Genomic DNA, 23,539 nt, shown 5'->3' on the forward strand with positions numbered 1-23,539 from the left:
CATGCAATGGCATTAACACAAAATCTACCTTGGCGAATATCATCCCCATGATATAGCAAAGTTTTGAACCATGGACTAATTAGAACTCAAGCTAGCAACTAAGAACATGCATGAATCTCATGGCACAACCTCAAACATACCTTAATCTAGATGCAAGTATGGCCAAATCTCCTCCTAATCCTCTTCCAAACCAAACATGAAGCAAAAACTCCTTCCTCCTTCCTTAGAAATTTCGGCCAAAAGAGATGAAAAAGGATGAACATTTTTTTCTTTGTTTTCATCATAATCCTTTTTTTCATCTTTTTCTTTTTTTTCCATTTCATTATTACCCATACTCCTTATTTTATTTTTTCCTCCCATGATGCACCAACAAAACATGTCTATGACATGTTTTGCCCATATTCTTTGTCATGGCGGCCACTAGGCTTGGATTTAGGAAATTTGACATGCAAGCCCTCCTTTTGATTACATGTACTATTAGATCCTTATAGATTAGCCTATCACATTTCAAAAGTATCACACAAGTCCTATTGACTAAATTCACATGAAATTTACTAAATCGAAACTTAAAACTTTCACACATTCATAATCACATATTTTAGACAATAAATACTATGTTCAAACATTTCGGTGACTCGGTTTAGCGGTCCAGAAACCACTTCCCGACTAGGGTCAATTTTGGGCTGTCACAGGCATGTTTGATTTGCGGATCATTAGAGCACCGTATCATAGATTGTCCACGGAGGCTCGATCAGATGCAAGCTACTGTTATGGGTACAGTTCAGCTGCTGAGAGGTGTTCAGCAAACACCGAGAGGCCGTGGTCAGGCCAGAGTGGAAATGGTATTGGCCGTGGTCGTGGAGCACCGAGAAGAGGTGCTCGTCAAATTGAGGCAAGGCAGCCAACTCTGGTTTATGCTGCATGTCGCCGAGAGGACGGAGACGCCCTAGATGTTATTACATGTATGTTCTTTATCCATAATTTACGTTATACTGCATTGATTAATGTTGGATCTACTCACTTTTATATAGCATGCATTGTGTCTGAGACTTTGGGTTTAATGGTTGAAAGTACCGCGAGTAAGGTAACTGTGTTGAGTTCACTAGGACAGTCTGTGAGGGTAAATAAATTGTTCAGAGATGTACATTTAGAGGTTCAAGGAACCATCTTTCTGGCAGATTTTATGGAAATTTCTTTCAGGGAATTCGACTTAATATTGGGCATAGACTGGCTGGTTAAGCATCAAGTGAATTTGGATTGTACCGCTAAGTGGGTGATACTGAAAACTACAAAGGGTGATGAGGTAGTGGTACTTAGGGAGTGTCGGAATTATCTGTCAAATGTGATTTCTACACTGAGGGCTGAGAAATTGGTTCGAAAGGATTGTGAAGCGTTCCTAGCCTACATAAGAGTTTCTGATTCCAAGGTTTCTTCTGTTAAAGATATCAGAACAGTTAAGGATTTTTTGAATGTTTTTCTCGATGAACTGCGTGGGTTGCCTCCAAACTAAGAAGTTGAGTTTGGGATCAAGCTCTTGCCTGGTACAGTTTCGGTGTCCATCACCCCTTATAGAATGATACCGAAGGAGCTAGTGGAGCTTAAGGCTCAGATCCAAGAGTTACTGGATCGAGGGTTCATCCACCTTAGTGTGTCTCCATGGGGAGCACCAGTTTTATTTGTGAAAAAGAAGGATGGATCCATGCAAATGTGCATCAACTACCGGCAACTGAATAAATTGACTATTGAGAATTAGTACCCTCTACTGAGGATTGATGATATGTCCGACTAGTTTCATGGAGCTTCAGTTTTCTCTAAGATAGATCTCCGATCTGGGTACCATCAACTGAAGGTCATGGAGACTATTTTTTATAAGACAGTGCTTAGGACTCGTTATGGTCATTACGAGTTCCTAGTGATGCCGTTTGGACTAACGAATGCACCAGTGGCCTTTATGGATCTGATGAACCAAGTGTTCCAACCCTATCTGGATCGGTTCATAGTGGTGTTTATAGAAGATATTCTAGTGTATTCGAAAACTGAAGATGAACATGATGCACATCTCCAAGTTGTTCTGCAAATTCTGAGGGAGAAACAACTGTAGGCCAAGTTCAGTAAGTGCGAATTCTGGTTATAAGAAGTAACATTTCTAGGTCATGTGGTTTCTGCTGAGGGAGTTAGGGTTGATCCTAGAAAAATTAAAGCTCTTCTGGATTGGAAGCCGCCTAAGACGGTATCTGAGATTCGAAGTTTTCTGAGTCTGGTAGGATATTATAGACAGTTTGTTGAGGGGATTTCATTGATTGCTGCACCTCTGACTAAGTTTTTGCGCAAGGGTGTGCCGTTTAACTTGACTAGTGCTCAGCAAGAAAGCTTTGAGAAACTTAAGAAAGTTCTGACTGAGGCCTTTGTTTTGATACAGCCAGAGTCTGGGAATGAGTTTACTATCTACAGTGATGCATCACACGTTGGTTTGGGTTGTGTGTTTATGCAAGAGGGTAAGGTGGTGGCATATGTGTCTCGCCAGCTTAAGACTCAAGAGGCGAATTATCCAACGCATGACTTGGAGTTGGCCACGGTGGTATTTGCACTGAATGTTTGGAGGCATTATCTGTACGGTGAGAAGCGTATTATTTACACGGATCACAAGAGCCTCAAGTACCTCCTCACTCAGAAAGGAGCTAAATCCTAGGTAGCGTAGATGGATTGAGCTGCTTGAGGATTATGACAGCTCAATTGAATACCATCCGGGCAAGGCCAATGTGGTGGCTGACGCACTGAGTGTAATATCCTGATTTTGGGCCTAGTCGGAATAGTGGTTTCGTGACCACAAAATCTGAGATAGAAATAATTATTTTATGATTATTTTAAAGTCTATGATATGATTTCATGATTGTGTGAAAATTTCGTGAAGAAATTTTATGCATAAAGTGCTTAATTTGAAATTTGGGACTAAATTGAATAAATTGCAAAACTTGTGTTCTAGAAGTATTTTGCATAAAATTGAATTAGATTATTAATTAGAGGTCCTTAAAGAGTAATTTTACCAATTTCTAAGTCTATGGACAAAAATTGGACATGGATGGAATTTTGGAAAGTTTAGTAGTAAGGGCATTTTGGTCATTTAGGGTAAAATGAATTAAAATACAAAATTAAAGCCAATTTTGCTCATCTTCAACCCCATGGCCGAATATAGCAAGGAGAAACCATGGCTAGGGTTTTCAAGCTTCCAAGCTCGATTGTAAGTCCGTTCTAGCCTCGTTTTAATGATTTTTACGTTTTTGGAGTCCGTAGCTCGATTTAGCTTATGCTAGCAATAATTTAACCTAGGGTTTATATTTGGAAAAATACCCATAGGTGAAATTTGTGTATTTTAGTGTTTTATGATAGAATATGAGGTTTTAAATTATGTTAGACAACTTGTGCTACTCGGTTTTAAGTGAAAACGAGCAAAAGGGCTTAATCGATAAAAATACCTAATAGTCATAAGTACATGTTAGAGTGAGAATTTGATGTTGCCATAGAAGGAAAAATGATCAGCATGTCATAAAACATAAGAAAATAGGCTGAATTTTAATTTCGAGCTTTGGGGAAAAAGTGTAAATATGCAAAAGTTTAGGGCAAAATTGTAATTTTTCCAAAATATGATTTTGGGTCAATTTGAATAATTTGAGTCCTAATTAGACTATATTTTAAATGATAGAGCAAGGAAAACTGAAATTCAGGCTAAAATGAGGAAAATACCAAGTTGTGGACGAAATGGTAAAAATAGCCATTTTCGCATACGAGGTAAGTTCATATGTAAATGTTGGTAACATAGTTATTATTTTAAATGTTTTAATGTTTTTTAAATAATATGATAATTATTATGAAATATTATACTTGTGATAATTGTTTGATAATATGTCAAATTATGTGATATACTTGGAAAATGTGAAATACTACCGAGTATCGGTATCGGCATTCCGTAGAAGATGGTTGAGACACATGATTGGGAAAAGGTCCGTTGAACCTTAGAATGGATTAGGATGCAAGTGACATGTCACTTTGGGATATTTGGGCATCCGAACTCGTTGAGTTGAGTCCGAGTTCACTTATGGATGCGACGTCCGAACTCGTTGAGTTGAGTCCGAGTTCGTGAGATGTAACTAGGCATCCGAACTCGTTGAGTTGAGTCCGAGTTCACTTATGGATCGAACGCCCGAGCTCGTTGAGTTGAGTCCGAGTTCACTTATGGGCGGGTTACATGGTAGCTTGGCTACATATGTGGCACTTATGTGCAAACTTTCCATGTATCCGAATTATATTCCGATGTGTTCAACGGGTAAAGTTCTACTCAAATGGAGGAATACTTAAGATGAAAGGGACGTATTGGTAAGTGTTGTGAAATGGATACTTTGAACAGGTATGTACTTAACCCTCGGGTTGAAAACTCTATATAACAACAATATGGTAAGATGATAAATGAAAAGGTGATATGAATGTCTTGGTGATGATTATGCAAATGATGTTTTATGTTTGCTTATATGGTTATGTTACTTGCTATTTGCATGTGAGCTTACTAAGCATTTATGCTTACTCCTCCTTTTCATTCCTTGTAGTGTTGACAAGCCAGCTCGGAAATCGGAAGCGGTCGGAGGCACGCTCACACTATCCGTATACCATCTTGGCATAATGGCTTGTATATTTTGAGTATGGCATGTATAGCATTATAATCATTTTGTATATATGGTCTTATGATATGGTTATTGAGTGGTATGGAAATAGAAATGCTTGGTAATGATTAGCCATTGGAATGGCTAATCATGATCATATTTGGTATTATGTATGTCAAATTGCTAGCTAATCCATGGAAACCATGAAATAGGTAAAATTTACCATAAAATAGATTCGAGACAACAGCAGTGACGTGAGTTTGAAAAATCACTAAAAATAGTAGAAATGGAATTAAATAATGAATAAGTTATGGAATCTAAGCTTGATGAGTCTATTTTCATATGGAATCAGCGAAACAGTATATGAGCTATATTTTATGAGATGTTTAAATTTTTGTGAAACAGGGCCAGAGCGATTTCTGGATCCCCTGTTCTGACTTTGGAAATTCACCATAAATTTTAAAAAGATAATTAGAAGTCACGCTTTATATGTACAGATTCCTTATTGAGTCTAGTTTTATTAGAGACAAACATCATAGTCATTGAAGGTCTGTATAGGGAGATATCTGATTCGTAATACACAGAGGTCAGAGTAGTTGAACCCTGAAATAGGGGAGAATTTAACTAATAAACTGTACTAATTGGCCCAACCAAAAATTCTAGAAAAAAATTAGTAGATATATGTATGAGTCTAGTTTCAGGAAAAATTTACAGAATTGGATTTCGAGTTTCGTAACTCGAGATATGATTTTTAAAGCGACTGTGATGTAGTTAGCCAGACTTGTTTAGAAATTTTAAAATGAATTGTATGAGCTGTTTAATTAATGAATTAAGTCCGTTAACACCTCGTGTTCGACTCGGAAACGGTCTCGTGCGGGTGTTACATTTAGTGGTATCGAGCAGGTTTAGTTGGTTCTCGGACTAACCTAGCATGTGTAAAAGTTTAGCTATACATGCCAGCGATGCGTGATAGTGTGATGTCTTCCGACGCGTATAAGTACCGTCTTATTTAGGCAGGTACTCTCCAACCGAGCTGCGCCAACCATGTTCAATGTTAAGTAAAGGTATTTGAGTAAAATTATGATTATGATAAGTCTCGGTTCGAGAAAAGTATGAATAAAAGTTTATGATACATATGTGATAATATGTGAGATGAAAGTTCATGTTGTGATAAATATCCATATTTGCTTAATGCTCATACGATGTAGTGTATGTGGCTTACTTGATAAGATGAACGGAATAAATAGAAAGTAGTAGAGGTATGAATAAAGGTCATAATATCATAATACTGAATGAAAATGTCCTTGTCTTGATTGGACGTTGAATGTTGATGAATGTTAATGATATACAATTTTTTTATGAGATAAAGGATTATAATGAAATGAACTTATCTATGTTAAATTGTTGGACTGAATTATATGATTGTAATGATATGTACATGATGATGCACGAAATGAAAGTTGTGATTGTGATGCAAATATCTATGTTTGTTTGGCCTTATATAATGTCATGAGCATGAATTAATTTAATTAATTGAATGGATAAGTAAAGCTGTCTAGAAAACATAGAATGTATGCATAAGTATATTGTCTAAATGGGACAATAGGAAAATTGGTGTAAGCCAACATGAATGATTTTGATGATGTTACTATGATGATGGAAGTTGTGTCATATGTGTATGTATAAGAAAGTCGAGTCAGAGGTCCTACAACCCCTCCCCCTTACCAAAGTGGTACTTATAATGGAATTTCATGAGATTTGTATTGAATAAGTTTCTGTTGAAAACCCAAAGAGTTCGGTGATAGAATAATTATAAGTATGATCCGAGATTGAAAATGAGTTGATAAGTAAAGTCGAGCGGAAAGTATCGATTGATATAAAGATTATTGGAATTATGCCTTTGTCCCGATTAGAGAAGGAATTCTCTTTGGTAAATCGAATTACTCAAGTGCAAGGTCGAGAAAAGTGTAAATCGAAATTTATTCGAACTGACATTCTTTAGTAAATGATTTAATATGAAATTTGTGACGGCAGAACTAGTTGGGGAAATGATATTTCAAATGTGAATTATCTGAGTGTGACATTATGACCGGATGATTTAGCGATCTCTTTTGAGATGTTCTATGTGTTCACCGTTCTCGAAATATTTCTATGGCTATTGATCTTGAAGAAATTCTTGTTATATGGGAATGTCTTCTAATTTGGTGTTGGATGAAAGCATTGGTAGTCTGATTGGTTTATAATTTATATTGCTCTATTTCATCGGGTATTCTATTTCATTTAAATCGATAAGAATTGATGAGAGAATTCATATGATATTATGATTCTGTTTCTTCTACTTGATGCTTCATCTGATATATATGTATGGGAAGATATATTGATCTTGTTATATTTGATTTCAGTGGGATTAAATGATGTTTTCTTTTGGACTTTCTTTCTTTGAAGAATTATCGGGTATTCATATTTTCTCTATGAATTTGGTTTTCGATTCTCCGGCATAGTATCGTATCTTGGGTTTCTTTATCCTGGATTTCTTTATTCTGGATTTCTTTCTTCCGGGTTTCTCTATCTTGGATTTCTTTATTCGGTTTTCTTGTTATCTTTGTTCCATAATTTGTCAATTATGACTCATGTTAAGTCGTTCTTCACTTCGTGATAATCATGTCAAATATGACTATACTTCTAATTTGATCTTGGTAATGTGGTGATTTTAGTATTGGGATTTTTTCTAATTTATGTGTAAGGATTTGACATCAGTAAAGGCATAGGTGATAAAAGCGCGAGTTTCAAATCGGTATGGTAAATTATTTATTTGAAAGATTTCATGTGACAATTATGTCGGATTATTTTCCCAAGTTTGATAATAGAATTTCATTTTGTACGGATGAAAGAGTAAATAGTTTGAGCGAGAAGTGTATATTTATTAGAAAGAGTTGAATATTAGTTTAAGTCACTACGAATGATAAGGTTTCCATCTTGTGAAAGCTAAAAGTTTATTACATGTTGACAGTTCGGATAGATGAGAATATTGGTAACAAAGCGTCCCGAACTAGACTAGTCTACATTGAGCAAAGACTTCGACTTTCAGTAATGTATTGTTGTATGAATTGTGATGTGTTTCAAGACAGTGAGGTAATGTGATAGTTTAGAGCATCCGATGTTACATAAAATCGGAGTTGTTAAAGGGGTTCAAGCCGAGCATTGGGATCTATCAAAATTATCCTTGTCAATGTTGATATTGGGATGGAAATGAGAAGGATTATTCTTGAGGCCATATCAGAATTATTTCTATGGCGGAAAGAGGAAAATGTGATGTATCTTATTGTTAAATGTTTGGCGAGATCTATAAATCACATCTGTATTGAATGAATTCCTACTCATCAGATTCATGGAATTTCAGGTCTCTTTGATTGTTGGTTGTAATATCCTGATTTTGGGCCTAGTCGGAATAGTGGTTTCGTGACCACAAAATCCGAGATAGAAATAATTATTTTATGATTATTTTAAAGTCTATGATATGATTGCATGATTGTGTGAAAATTTCGTGAAGAAATTTTATGCATAAAGTGCTTAATTTGAAATTTGGGACTAAATTGAATAAATTGCAAAACTTGTGTTCTAGAAGTATTTTGCATAAAATTGAATTAGATTATTAATTAGAGGTCCTTAAAGAGTAATTTTACCAATTTCTAAGTCTATGGACAAAATTGGACATGGATGGAATTTTGGAAAGTTTAGTAGTAAGGGCATTTTGGTCATTTAGGGTAAAATGAATTAAAATACAAAATTAAAAGCCAATTTTGCTCATCTTCAACCCCATGGCCGAATATAGCAAGGAGAAACCATGGCTAGGGTTTTTCAAGCTTCCAAGCTCGATTGTAAGTCCGTTCTAGCCTCGTTTTTAATGATTTTTACGTTTTTGGAGTCCCGGTAGCTCGATTTAGCTTATGCTAGCAATAATTTAACCTAGGGTTTATATTTGGAAAAATACCCATAGGTGAAATTTGTGTATTTTGGTGTTTTATGATAGAATATGAGGTTTTAAATTATGTTAGACAACTTGTGCTACTCGGTTTTAAGTGAAAACGAGCAAAAGGGCTTAATCGATAAAAATACCTAATAGTCATAAGTACATGTTAGAGTGAGAATTTGATGTTGCCATAGAAGGAAAAATGATCAGCATGTCATAAAACATAAGAAAATAGGCTGAATTTTAATTTACGAGCTTTGGGGCAAAAGTGTAAATATGCAAAAGTTTAGGGGCAAAATTGTAATTTTTCCAAAATATGATTTTGGGTCAATTTGAATAATTTGAGTCCTAATTAGACTATATTTTAAATGATAGAGCAAGGAAAACTGAAATTGAGGCTAAAATGGGGAAAATACCAAGTTGTGGACGAAATGGTAAAATAGCCATTTTAGCATACGAGGTAAGTTCATATGTAAATGTTGGTAACATAGTTATTATTTTAAATGTTTTAATGTTTTTAAATAATATGATAATTATTATGAAATATTATACTTGTGATAATTGTTTGATAATATGTCAAATTATGTGATATACTTGGAAAATGTGAAATACTACCGAGTATCGATATCGGCATTCCGTAGAAGATGGTTGAGACACATGATTGGGAAAAAGGTCCGTTGAACCTTAGGAATGGATTAGGATACAAGTGACATGTCACTTGGGATATTTGGGCATCCGAACTCGTTGAGTTGAGTCCGAGTTCACTTATGGATGCGAGCGTCCGAACTCGTTGAGTTGAGTCCGAGTTCGTGAGATGTAACTAGGCATCCGAACTCGTTGAGTTGAGTCCGAGTTCACTTATGGATGTGAACGCCCGAGCTCGTTGAGTTGAGTCCGAGTTCACTTATGGGCGGGTTACATGGTAGCTTGGCTACATATGTGGCACTTATGTGCAAACTTTCCATGTATCCGAATTATATTCCGATGTGTTCAACGGGTAAAGTTCTACTCAAATGGAGGAATACTTAAGATGAAAGGGACGTATTGGTAAGTGTTGTGAAATGGATACTTTGAACAGGTATGTACTTAACCCTCGGGTTGAAAACTCTATATAACAACAATATGGTAAGATGATAAATGAAAAGGTGATATGAATGTCTTGGTGATGATTATGCAAATGATGTTTTATGTTTGCTTATATGGTTATGTTACTTGCTATTTGCATGTGAGCTTACTAAGCATTTATGCTTACTCCTCCTTTTCATTCCTTGTAGTGTTGACAAGCCAGCTCGAAATCGGAAGCGGTCGGAGGCACGCTCACACTATCCGTATACCATCTTGGCATAATGGCTTGTATATTTTGAGTATGGCATGTATAGCATTATAATCATTTTGTATATATGGTCTTATGATATGGTTATTGAGTGGTATGGAAATAGAAATGCTTGGTAATGATTAGCCATTGGAATGGCTAATCATGATCATATTTGGTATTATGTATGTCAAATTGCTAGCTAATCCATGGAAACCATGAAATAGGTAAAATTTACCATAAAATAGATTCAGACAACAGCAGTGACGTGAGTTTGAAAAATCACTAAAAATAGTAGAAATGGAATTAAATAATGAATAAGTTATGGAATCTAAGCTTGATGAGTCTATTTTCATATGGAATCAGCGAAACAGGTATATGAGCTATATTTTATGAGATGTTTAAATTTTTGTGAAACAGGGCCAGAGCGATTTCTGGATCCCCTGTTCTGACTTTGGAAATTCACCATAAATTTTACAAAGATAAATAGAAGTCACGCTTTATATGTACAGATTCCTTATTGAGTCTAGTTTTATTAGAGACAAACGGCATAGTCATTGAAGGTCTGTATAGGGAGATATCTGATTCGTAATACACAGAGGTCAGAGTAGTTGAACCCTGAAATAGGGGAGACTTTAACTAATAAACTGTACTAATTGGCCCAACCAAAAATTCTAGAAATAAATTAGTAGATATATATATGAGTCTAGTTTCAGGAAAAATTTATGGAATTGGATTTCGAGTTTTGTAACTCGAGATATGATTTTTAAAGCGACTGTGATGTAGTTAGCCAGCTTGTTTAGAAATTTTTAAAATGAATTGTATGAGCTGTTTAATTAATGAATTAAGTCCGTTAACACCTCGTGTTCGACTCCGGAAACGGTCTCGGGTACGGGGTGTTACACTGAGCCGTAGGGTTATAACGGATCTGAGGGCAATGTTTGCTCGTCTCAACTTACTTGATGATGGTAGTTTGCTGGACGAACTTCAGGTTAAATTGACGCGAATTGAGCAGACTAAAGGTAAACAGTTGGAGGATGAGTCACTGGGTTCTAGATTCCGACAAATTGAGTGGGGTGAAACATCAGATTTTGGACTGAATACGAAGGGGTACTGTGTTTCCGTGGGAGACTCTGTGTACCAAGGGATACTGATTTGAGGCAATCTATACTGCGAGAGGTGCATTGTAACAGTCTAATTTTCAGTGGTGTCGAAATAGTGATTCGAGATCACTAAATCCAACAAATGAGTAGGAAATATTATTAATCTAGTGAGTATAAGTTAAATGTGAAGTTAGGAAAAATTTTGAAATAGTGAATAATGTACTAAAATATATATTAAAATAATTAGAATAAAAAACGAGGTATCGAGACCTCGAGAATTTTAAATCGAGCCATAAATATTTTTATAAATATTTAAGGAGTGTTAATAAGTTAGTATTAAAGTTTCTTCAATAAATTTTAAAGTACTGATAGCTAATTGAACAAAAAGGACTATATTGTATCAAATGCAAAATTGTGGGAAATGATTAAATAGTTTAAATGATAAAAGAAAGAGGCTTTAAAAGGCAAATAGACCCAAGGTCTATTTGGGCTGGATGGCAAGGGCATGAAATCAGCAAGAAAATAAGGGGAATTAAGGGCAAAATTGGAAAATTGTAAAATTTACTTAATAAAGCTAGGACTAAAGTGGAATTATCTAGATTTCTCTTTATTTTTCTGCATTCTCATAAGCAAAAACACCATGGAAGAGTTCCCTTAAGCTGGTTTTTCATATTTTTACTGCAAGTAAGTTCAATTCTTGATTATTTTTTGAAATTTTTGTGTTTTTGTGACTTGTACAACTAGGTCCACCTATTGAATTCATTAGTTCTTGATTCTATGAAAGAAATTGAAAGTTTCTATGAATATGTGCTGGAATTATATGATGATTTGGCATGGAATTAGAGCTTTAAATTGTTTAAATGCTGATTTTATTGAAAGAATTGAATAGAAAGTGAATGTTTGGGACCTAAATTGTAAAAGAGTTTGAAGTTAGAGTTTTATGTGAAAATTCTGAATTTCAATAGTGATGAAATAACTTATAATGTCTAGTAAAAGAATTAATTGAGAAAATTAGCTTAATTGAGGGGTTAATTAAGTAAGGACTGAATTGTATGAACTGTGAAATTTGGGGCAAAATGAAAATCAACATTTTGCACTAAAATATTTTTGGACAGCAGCAATAGTCTAATTTTGAAAAATCACCAAATATTGTAGAAATCGAATTATAGGATGAATAAATTATGAAATTAAAGCTTATTGAGTCTAGTTTCTTATAGAAGAAACGGTGTAAGTAATGAAATTCTAAATCATGAGATATAATAAGTTTTGAGAGATAATGTCAGAATAATTTTGAGTTCCCCTGTTCTGAATTTGGAAAATCATAAAAACTTGGAGAAAAATAATTAAGGGATTATATTTATATGTTTAAAATCTTTAAAGAATTTATTTTCAATAGAAATAAGCAGGAACATCATCCGAATCTCGTACGATGAGATAATTAATTCTTAGTGAAGAAGGGTTTGAATCTGTCGAATGAGAATAGGGTAAGTTTAAAGAATAAAGCGTACTTATTGGCTAAACCAAAAATTTTATGGTAAGAAGATATGTAAGTCTAGTTTCAGGAAAAATTAGCGGATCTTAATTTTGAGTTCTGTATCTTAAGATATAAATAATTTATTGACTATGACGCAAAAGGACAGTTCTAAATATACAGATAAGTAAATAGTGAAATTATTGATAATGTTACTTGTTGCATGTTATATAAATTAAGGATGTGGAATGGAGAGGAGGAGGAGGAAAATATGTATGAATATTCAGCTAGCATGACTAATTTGCATGTTTTAGGCTCAGGGGCTAAATTGAATAAAAGTAAAACTTTATGGGTAATTTTGTAAAAATGTTAGAAATGACCAATTTGCATGAAATGGATTATTTTATTATTTAAAATTTCAAAATTGAATGAAATTATTAATTTAGCTCAAGTTCGGGATAAAACATGTTTTAAGGATTCAATTGAAAATTATTGAAATTATGGAAAATTCTGATATTTTATAGAATTCATGGGTTGTTATCAATTTATTTGAGAATAACGACTTGAAATAAGGATTAAATTGCAAGAATTTTATTTTTTTAGCCTAAGGATGAAATTGTCATTAATTAAAAAGTTTAGGGGTAAAATGGTAATTTTGTTTAGAGCATCGATTGAATGTATTAGAACATGAAATAAATGAAAACGACGATCAAATTTCTCTATAAAGATCTGGATGACTCGAATACGAGACTGGAATGTGGAAAAGAAAGGATATCGGATTAATGAAATATCTGATAAATGAATCGGTAACTTCGGTAATGCTCCATAACTCTATTTTGGTGACAGATTTGGGTTAGGGGCGTTACATTTAATGGTATCAGAGCTAAGGTTTAGTCAGTTCTCGGACCGAATATAGCTCATATGAAGTCTATAAATACATGACATAACCTGTGATATTGTCATATCTTCTGACTCTGATGAGATTTGTTTTACTTCTTTCCCAACCGAGCTAATTCTGATAATGTTGAAAGCAATACTCAAGTATATGAGTAAAAGATGATTATGATGAGTCCGAACTCATAAAGGTATGAATAAATGTTATATTTAAATTTATGTGTATAGTAAGTAAAAATTTTAAGGTAAGTATCAATATTGAATTGAATGAAATTGAGATAAATATTTGATGGTATGTTGTTGGAAAGTGAATTTTAAAGTGGATTGTTATTGAACTGAAATTGAAATTGATTGGAAAAATGATTGGAATTGAATCAAATTGAATTGAATGTGATTATTTGAAATGTATATTGATTGAAAAGAAATTAGTGATTTTAAATTTGATTGGACAATAAAAAAATAATATGAATTGAATAAAAATAAGTTAAATTATGAATATGTGTAAATATGTGAATTGTGTATTGATTGAAAAGTGGTTGGAATTGAATCAAGTATGATTATATGTGAATATCTGAAATATGTATTGGTATTGAATTGTATATTGATTAGAAAGTGGAAAAGTGAATTTGAATTGAATTGAATTGAATGGAATGGAATTATGATTAATTGAAATGTGTTTTGGGAAATTGTGATTAAATTGGAAGCGAATTTGAAATAGAAAATTGATTTGAATACCCTATTAACTAGTCGGACTAAGTCAGATATAGTTGGCATGCCATAGGATTTGGAAGTGTTCAGGCACTGAGTGCCATACTGGTGTGTTTGGTTGGAATCCGCATATCCGCCAAAGTCCAAGTCTTGTTAATAGGGGTAAATATGAATATTAAGTAAAATTGAAATAAGAATTAAATTCCCTATTAACTTGTCGGGCTAGTTGGATATAATTGGTATGCCATAGGATTGGAAGGGTACGAGATTTATTGGCTTTACCGATCAGGCACTTTATGTGCCATATTTTAGGCACTTATGTGCTGGTTACTGTTACCGCTACTGCTACTATTACCGATTCGATACTTTATGTGTCAAATATTGTTACTGTTACCGTTACCGATTCGACAAACAAATTAACATACATAACTATGTTACACGAACTTTTCAATTATCCATTTCAAACTAGTGTACTTCAACATACATTCCATGAATTTTGAGTAAATTTACTCATAGCATTTACTTAACCAAACAAGTCAGACACATAATATCATATGAATGCCACACAAACATATATAAGCTTATCACAATATAAACTTTCATTTCATTCACGTTTCATCATTTCTCAACTTTTGATTATCTCATTTCGTACATTGTCACATACATATTATGAACTTCTATTCATACATTTCTAAGTTCTTTCTCATCATAAACACATTTTAATTATCTCAATATCACCAACTCATACTTCTCTTACCATATACATAATTTAACATTTAACATTTAATAATAAATAATTTGAATTATAGTAATACAACCGTCGTTGAGTATGTTTATACTCAATGGTATTACCATGATTCAAATTATAAAAACTATAATAAATAATAGACATCAAACATGTAACAATATAAGTCATGTGTTAATTATGCTTTAATTTCATATCTCGACAATAGTCTTTCATCAAATAGCATCATAAATCATCTATATTATCTTTAATCAATTCATGAACCTTTGGTTCAAGCTTTCAATCTCATATCTCAATTTCAATTCACATTTCCATTCTTAATTCCACTTTTTTTTTTCATACTTTCAATAGTTCAACCGATCAAATTCATTTGATTTTCTCATTTTATTTATTCAACTAATTTCAATATCAATAATTCGATATTTTAGCAAATTCATGAACCTTTCCAAATCTCACATTTCATTTCAATTGAGAATTCAACTCATAATTTCTTTCTCATATTTTTTTAATAGTACGAGCAATCAAATTTATTTAATTTTCTCATTTCAATTATTCACCCTATTAACAATCCGGACTTTGGCGAAATACAATTCAACCCAAACACACCAAGATGCGGCACATAGTGCCTCATCGGTAAAGTGGAGCGATAAAGATATGATGGCGGTATGGTACACGAGTACCTCATTGGAACAAATCCGAGCGATAAAGATAAGATGCGGTAACAATATCCGACACACAAAGTGCCGAATTGGTAACGGTAACAGTAACAATATTCGACACACAAAGTGCCGAATCGGTAACGAATATTCGACACACAAAGTGCCGAATCGGTAACGATAACAATAACAATATTCGACACATTGTGATGATATGATGTTGATGATAAACACTAAGTTATACATGTGTATTTATGAGAGCTCAGTTAGAGGCTTTACGACCTCACCCTCTTACCAATGTAGTATTTTATAATGAAAATTTACAAAAAAATAAAAAAATAAAAAAATTATGTTGAATAAGTTCACAAATGTGAAACTAAAGAGTACAGTAATGGAATAATTAATAATGCATACGGAGTTGAAAATAGTTTGACAAGTGAATACAATTTTGAAAAAAAGATATCAGATTATTCTAAAGATCATTCAGATTACGTAATGTCACGGTTAAAGAAAAAGTTAACCTCGGCTGGTCGACTTATTCAGATATGATGTCTGAAGTATATGTTTGCTAAAATTTTTCCCGGATTGGTTTTCGTTAATGAATGGAATGATGCGGGGTTCATGATGACAAAATTAGTCAGAAAAATGATAATTGAGTAGTAAAGATGTCTGTGTGTGATAGTTACAGTTGAAACGAATATGATCATCTTTTTTGGGTATTCTATATATTCTTTTATCCTCAGAGATATGTGTGTGGTTGTTCAGTCTCTGGTGGAGTTCTGATGTTTTGAGAATGCTAGTTAATTATGATGTTAGATGAAAGCCCTATTGGTCTGGTCGGTTTATGATCGTCATTTCTTCATATTTTCGGAATTCTATTTTAACATGTTGGAAATGAAGTTAATGGTAAAAATTTATGTGAGACTATTCTTATGTTTCTACTGATTATGATTTTGTTTTATACATGAGGGAAAAATATTATCTCTGTTATGATAGAAGTCTAGAGTTGGTAAGCAGTGTTTTTCTTCTGGCTTTCTTTATTATCTTCTTGTGAGTTAGATGTACTAGTGATTGCACGAGCGTTACATAATATTTTTGAGTTCATGTTCAGATGTTTATTTGTTAGCGAGTAAGCCGAACATTAAGAACATTTAGGATTATTGCAATCAATGATAATACTAGTGTGTTTTGAGATAGAATGACTATAGATTTTGAATTGGGATTGTCATTAACATCAGAAAGGAAAATGTTATTTAGTTTATGGTTGTTCATTTGACAAAGAAAGATCTGTATGATCATTTCAGTAGGTACAGAGTTTTCATTTGACAGATCAGCTGAGTATATGTGTCCCTGAGAGGGTAATTTAGAATTTTGACAGTATGTTCCAACATTGTGTTTTAGAGTTCAAAGGTGAATGGAAAAAGATATTCGAGGTTAAATCAAATTGTGATTCTGAGAAGTTAGTAAAGGTGTTTTATGAGTGTTGAAAGCAACTTCTTCTGGTAAGATTTTCGGGGACGAAAATCCCTAAAGGGGACAAGAGTTGTAACAGCCTAATTTTCAGTGGTGTTGGAACAGTGATTCGAGATCACTAAATTCGACAAATGAGTAGGAAATATTATTAATCTAGTGAGTATAAGTTAAATGTGAAGTTAGGAAAAATTTTAAAATAGTGAATAGTGTACTAAAAAATATATATTAAAATAATTAGAATAAAAAATGAGGTATCGAGACCTCGAGAATTTTAAATCGAGCCATAAACATTTTTATAAATATTTATGGAGTGTTAATAAGTTAGTAGTAAAGTTTCGTCAATAAATTTTAAAGTACTGATAGCTAATTGAACAAAAAGGACTAAATTGTACCAAATGCAAAATTGTGGAAAATTATTAAATAGCTTAAATGAAAAGAAAGAGGGTTTAAAAGGAAAATAGACCCAAGGTCTATTTGGGTTGGACGGCAAGGGCATGAAATCAGCAAGAAAATAAGGGGAATTAAGGGTAAAATTGGAAAATTGCAAAATTTACTTAATAAAGCTAGGACTAAGGTGGAATTATCTAGATTTCTCTTTGTTTTTCTGCATTCTCATCAGTAAAAACACCATGGAAGAGTTCCCTTAAGCTAGTTTTTCATATCTTTACTGCAAGTAAGTTCAATTCTTGATTATTTCTTGAATTTTTTGTGTTTTTGTGACTTTTACAACTAGGTCCACTTGTTGAATTCATTAGTTCTTGATTTTATGAAAGAAATTGAAAGTTTCTATGAATATATGTTGGAATTATATGATCATTTGACATGGAATTAGAGCTTTAAATTTTTTATATGCTGATTTTATTGAAAGAATTGAATAGAAAGTAAATGTTTGGGACCTAAATTCTGAATTTCAATAGCTATGAAATAACTTATAATGTCTAGGAAAAGTATTAATTGAGAAAATTAGCTTAATTGAGGGGTTAATTAAGTAAGGACTGAATTGTATGAACTGTGAAATTTGGGGCAAAATGAAAATCAACATTTTGCACTAAAATAGTTTTGGACAGCAGCAATAGTCTAACTTTGAAAAATCACAAAAAATTGTAGAAATCGAATTAGAGGATGAATATTTATTAAATTAAAGCTTATTGAGTCTAGTTTCTTATAGAAGAAACGGTGTAAGCAATGGAATTTTAAATCATGAGATATAATAAGTTTTACGAGACATTGTTAGAATGATTTCGGGTTCCCCTGTTCTGACTTTGGAAAATCATAAAAAAATGGAGAAAAAAATTAAGTGATTATATTTATATGTTTAAAATCCTTAAAGAATCTATTTTCAAAAGAAACAAGCAGGAACATCATCAAAATCTCGTACGATGAGATAATTAATTCTTAGTGAAGAAGGGTTGGAACTGTCAGACAGCAGAACAGGGGTAACTTTAAAGAATAAACTGTACTTATTGGCTAAACCAAAAATTCTAAAAATTTTATGGTAATAAGATATGTAAGTAAAGTTTCAAGAAAAATTAGTGGATCTTAATTTCAAGTTCTGTAGCTTAAGATATAAATAATTTATTGACTATGATGCAAAAGGATAGTTTTAAATATACATATAAGTAAATAGTGAAATTATTGATAATGTTACTTGTTGCATGTTATATAAATTAAGGATGTGGAATGGAGGGGAGGAGGAGGAAAATATGTATGAATATTCAGCTAGCATGACTAATTTGCATGTTTTAGGCTCAGGGGCTAAATTGAATAAAAGTAAAACTTTATGGGTAATTTTGTAAAAATGTTAGAAATGACCAATTTGCATGAAATGGATTAATTTATTATTTAAAATTTCAAAATTGAATGAAATTATTAATTTAGCTCAAGATCGGGGAAAAACATGTTTTAAGGATTAAATTGAAAATTGTTGAAATTATGGAAAATTCTGATATTTTATAGAATTCATGGGTTGTTATCAATTTATTTGAGAATAACAGTTGGAAATAAGGATTAAATTGCAAGAATTTTATATTTTTAGCCTAAAGATGAAATCGTCATTAATTAAAAAGTTTAGGGGTAAAATGGTAATTTTGTTTAGAGCATCAATTGAATGTATTAGAACATGAAATAAATGAAAACGACGATCAAATTTCTTTATAAAGATCTGTATGACTCGAATACGAGACTTGAACGTGGAAAAGAAAAGATATCGGATTAATGAAATATCTGATAAATGAATCCGTAACTCTGGTAATGCTCCGTAACTCTATTCCGGTGACGGATTCGGGCTAGGGGCGTTACATGTATTGTAGTCCTTATGCTATGCATCCTAGTGGGAATAAGATGTTCCAAGATCTTCGGGAGTTATATTGGTGATCAGGTCTTAAGCGTGAAGTTACTAACTTTGTGAGTAAATACCTTACTTGCCAGCAGGTTAAGGCTGAACATCAGTTGCCTTCAGGGTTGCTTCAGCCAGTTAGGATTTCGTTTTGGAAATGTGAGAGAGTAACTATGGACTTCGTTAGTGCACTGCCTCTAGCGCCTCCTAAAAAGGATTCGGTATAGGTCATCGTGGACTGATTGACCAAATCTGCCCATTTCATACCAGTTCGTACTGATTGCTCGTTGCAGAAACTGGCTAACTTTTATGTGGCTGGCATAATGAGATTACATAGGGTACTGATTTCTATAATATCTAATAGGGATTCTAGCTTCACGTCTCGATTTTGGAAAAAGCTACATGAAGCATTGGGTACAAGGTTAGACTTCAGCACTACGTTCCATCCTCAGACAGATGGTCAGTCAGGGAGGGTGATTTAGATATTGGAGGACATGTTAAGGAGTTCTGTAATAGATTTCTGAGGTAGTTCGGAGGATTACTTGCTGCTAACAGAGTTTGTGTATAACAATAGCTACCAGTCTAGCATACAGATGGCACCTTACGAGGCATTATATAGTCGTAGGTGCCATACTCCTTCTTGTTGGACTGAGTTGGGTGAGCGGTGTGTTCTAGGTACTGCATTTGTTACTGATACCAAGGATAAAGTTAGACTGATTTGGGATCGATTGAAGGCGGTATCTGATAGATAGAAGTCGTATGCAGATTTTAAGTGTAAGGAGATTGATTTTACTGTAGGGGACTTCGTTTTTCTTAAGGTCTCACCATGGAAGAAGGTACTGAGGTTTGGACAGAAGGGCAAGCTAAGCCCTAGGATTATTAGGCCTTACTGCATACTGAAACGCGTGGGACCGATTGCCTATCAACTTGAGTTACCTCCAGAGTTGAACTGAATTCACGATGTGTTTCACGTCTCTATGTTGAGGCACTACTGATTCTGTACATATTATATCGGCTGATGAGATTGAGGTTAGGCTAGATTTAACTTTCGAGGAGGAACCAGTTCAGATTCTGGAGCATGATGTAAAAGTGCTAAGGAAGAAGTCTATCCCACTAGTTAAGGTACTTTGGCATAACTACAGCTTAGAGGAGGCCACGTAGGAACCCGAGGCTGCAATGCGACAACAATACGCTCACCTATTTTGATCAGGTAAATTTTGAGGCTGAATTTTTCTTTTAGGGGTAGAATTGCAATGCCCGAAAATCTAAGTATTTATTTTTGTATATGGTGTTACACAATTCTGTGTCTGCTTTAGTGGTTAAGTGTCCTGGGAAGAGTTTGAGAAGTCCTGAGTTCAAGCCTTGGCTTGCACAAAATTTTGTCTTTACTTGAATTAACCCTGTCTCTAGTCAGTAGGCTTCTTAAATAAATGTGGATAAAACATGACAGAAATGGCCTGCTGGTCTAGGGGTAAGTGGCATGTCACTACTGTTAAAGGTCTTGAGTTCGAGCTCTGTTACGCACAAGGTGTATTTTATTTTGCAGCAAGTGCCATGAAAGTGTCCTAAGTTGACTGAAACTTTGCTTGGTTGAATAGAGTTTGAATTTGGTGGTTGAGGAGATAATGGTGGAGTGGTTTTAGGAGAATTATGTGGGATTTCAAAGTGGAGGAGTTGTAGCCGAGCAGGGACTTTGACCACTCAGGAATTCGGCCTTGAGTAAGGTAGCTTTCTCTCTATTTCGGGTTTTGTCAAATTTTTGGCCCCTTTCACTCTGTGTTTCTGAAGCCGTGTAGTGCTATTGATTTTTCAAGTACCTTTTGGTTTGGGTTTGTTTCGATTCTTGCTCTTCTCTTCAGTCTTCTAGCCACCGATTTTCTTTTCCTTCACTCCCTTTCCCAATCGGTTTCTTCCCTTTGGCCGAATATCCCTTGTCCTCCCTCTTACAAACTCTTTCGATTTCTAACCTTTCTTGTTGATTGATTCTCTCTTTCTTTTCCCTTGCTATCAATCGACTTCCTCTTTGATTGATTACATCTCCTCTCCTTCTCTTTCAATTAGTCCCTTCTTGACCGAATACCACTACTCCTTCTACCTTCTCTGTGCCGATCTCTTCCCCTTTTGCTCTCTGTCGACTTTGGGGGTAAATACAAGAGAATCATGTTATGATTTGATAAGTCTGTTTTTTGGCTTGGAGCACGGTTCTTTTCTTTATCCTTTCTTGCCATATTTGTCTTGCACCTAACTTTTCCTATGGTGCCGTTTTATGATAGGAGTGCAATTGTCCAGTTTTGCCTCTATACCTTCGGCTCTTGAGCGGATGTAAGCTGATTATTCCTTTCCTTTAGTCTTGACTTTTTGTTTTCGGTAAGGGACTACTCATCTTGTTTTAACTGTTCATTTGGTTAATGGTTGATAAGGCTTAAATGGAATGCAGGTAGGCTTCAAAGATTTTCAGCGATCTCTTACAATGGTTTAGTGTGATTGATCAAGGCGAGCAATAGGTAATCTCTCGAATAAGTGTTGGCTAGGGTTCTTTTCAATTAGCTTGATAAAGGATTAACTGAAGTTTCGAATTGTGATAGGTTGGAGTGCTCGTGGATTTGTCACACTTTCGCAAACAGGTGTGTAACCACACTGCCATTATCGTAAATCGTAAATTGGCAAAAGCCGAAAAATATGACTATTGACGCTACACAAGCGTGCGCTCGCTCATGTGGTAATCCGAACGCATAAAACGTGGGCGTTTGATCGTAGTGGCCACCATGAGCGTTTTCATGGGCTTAGGCTGTTTTGGGCCATGTTAGGCCGAAACCCCATTGGCTTATGGGCCCCACACGGGTAAACCACACGGACGGCTGGAGGTTGTTGGGCTAGGCTGTGTAGTTCAGATGGCCAAGGCCATTTTTGGGCTTTGTGGGCCCCATGGGCGTGTGGCCCACATGGGCTAACATTATGGGCCTTGGGCCCATTATTCACTGTTTGACTGTTAAGGTTGCATGGGTCATCCGAGACGACTGTGGACCTACTGTTGGGTCAGTAAATATAGCTAAACCCTGATTTGTTGAAATGACTGATATGAATCTATGATATGTATGACTGTATTTTAGCATGCCATTTGGGTATTGCATATATGTATGATATTATGGCATGACGCATGACATATTGCATGGGGATGGGTTTATTATGATTGGAGGAAGTGTACTGTACTGGCAGCTCTACTGTAATTGCTATTTAGTGCTGCAACTAGTGTTATATTCTTGACTCATTTTGAATTATGGGTTCATATAATAGTGACATCCAACCGAGCTGACTCTGATGAAGTTGAGAGTAATACACAGGCCTCCCATTTCAGACCATCGAGCGGTACAAAGCTCGTATCTAAAGGCCATGGAGGAGAGGCTAAGGATGCCTTCATCCAGATGATGAGTGAATGGTTTTCTGAATTTGTATGAATGAACCCGGCTACTCATCGACCTCCACCCCCACCTGTTCCCCATCTAATCCCTATAATTCCTTAAGGTTTGGAACCTTTATGAGTTAATAAGATACTTGTTGATAAAATTTGTAAATATGGGGCTGAAGAATTTAGAGCTACCGCTGAAGATGGTCTTGAGAGAGCGGGATTCTGGTTAGAAAACACGATCACGATTTTTGATGCGTTATCTTGTTCATCAGCAGAGTGTGTTAAATGTGTCGTATCTCTATTGAAAGACTCAACTTACCAATGTTGTAAGATGTTGATTTTTGTTGTGCCGAGAGAGCATATCAATTGGGAATTCTCCAAACTGAGTTCGGAAAGAAATATCTAAGTCAGTGATTTCTTGATCAAAAACTCAAGGAATTTCTTGAGCTTAAATAGACTGTAAGTAAGTGTCTGAATATGAAATAGAGTTTTTCAAATTGAGTAAATATTCCCTGGAATGCATTCCAACCGAGATTACTATGTGTAAACGGTTCGAGGAAGGGTTAAATGAAGTTATATAGCTTTTAGTCAGGATCTTGAGCTAAAAGAATTTGTCGTTTTAGTTGATCGAGCACATAAAGCCTATGAGCATAGTGAAGAAAAAAGAAAAGTTGATTTTGAAGCTAGAGATTCGAGAAAAAGATCAACTGGAAAGTTATATTAGTCATCATTGAAGAGATTAAAGGAACATCACCACCATTCCATAGCTTCAGTGGAGTATTCTAGTAGAGATAGAGGTAAATGTCATTTGAGT

At 34.4% G+C, this 23,539-nt stretch overlaps 1 protein-coding gene across 1 annotated transcript; it reads left to right on the forward strand.

Annotated features, from left to right (window-relative positions):
- Nucleotides 1-694: 694 nt before the first annotated feature.
- On the forward strand, nucleotides 695-1,510 carry LOC108471594 (uncharacterized). The gene has a single exon (XM_017773191.1). The coding sequence runs from the start codon at nucleotides 695-697 to the stop codon at nucleotides 1,508-1,510; it is 816 nt and encodes a 271-aa protein (XP_017628680.1).
- The last annotated feature ends 22,029 nt before the right edge of the window (nucleotides 1,511-23,539 follow it).

This window comes from Gossypium arboreum, chromosome 13, assembly GCF_025698485.1.
Source record: "Gossypium arboreum isolate Shixiya-1 chromosome 13, ASM2569848v2, whole genome shotgun sequence".
Classification (NCBI taxonomy): domain Eukaryota; kingdom Viridiplantae; phylum Streptophyta; class Magnoliopsida; order Malvales; family Malvaceae; genus Gossypium; species Gossypium arboreum.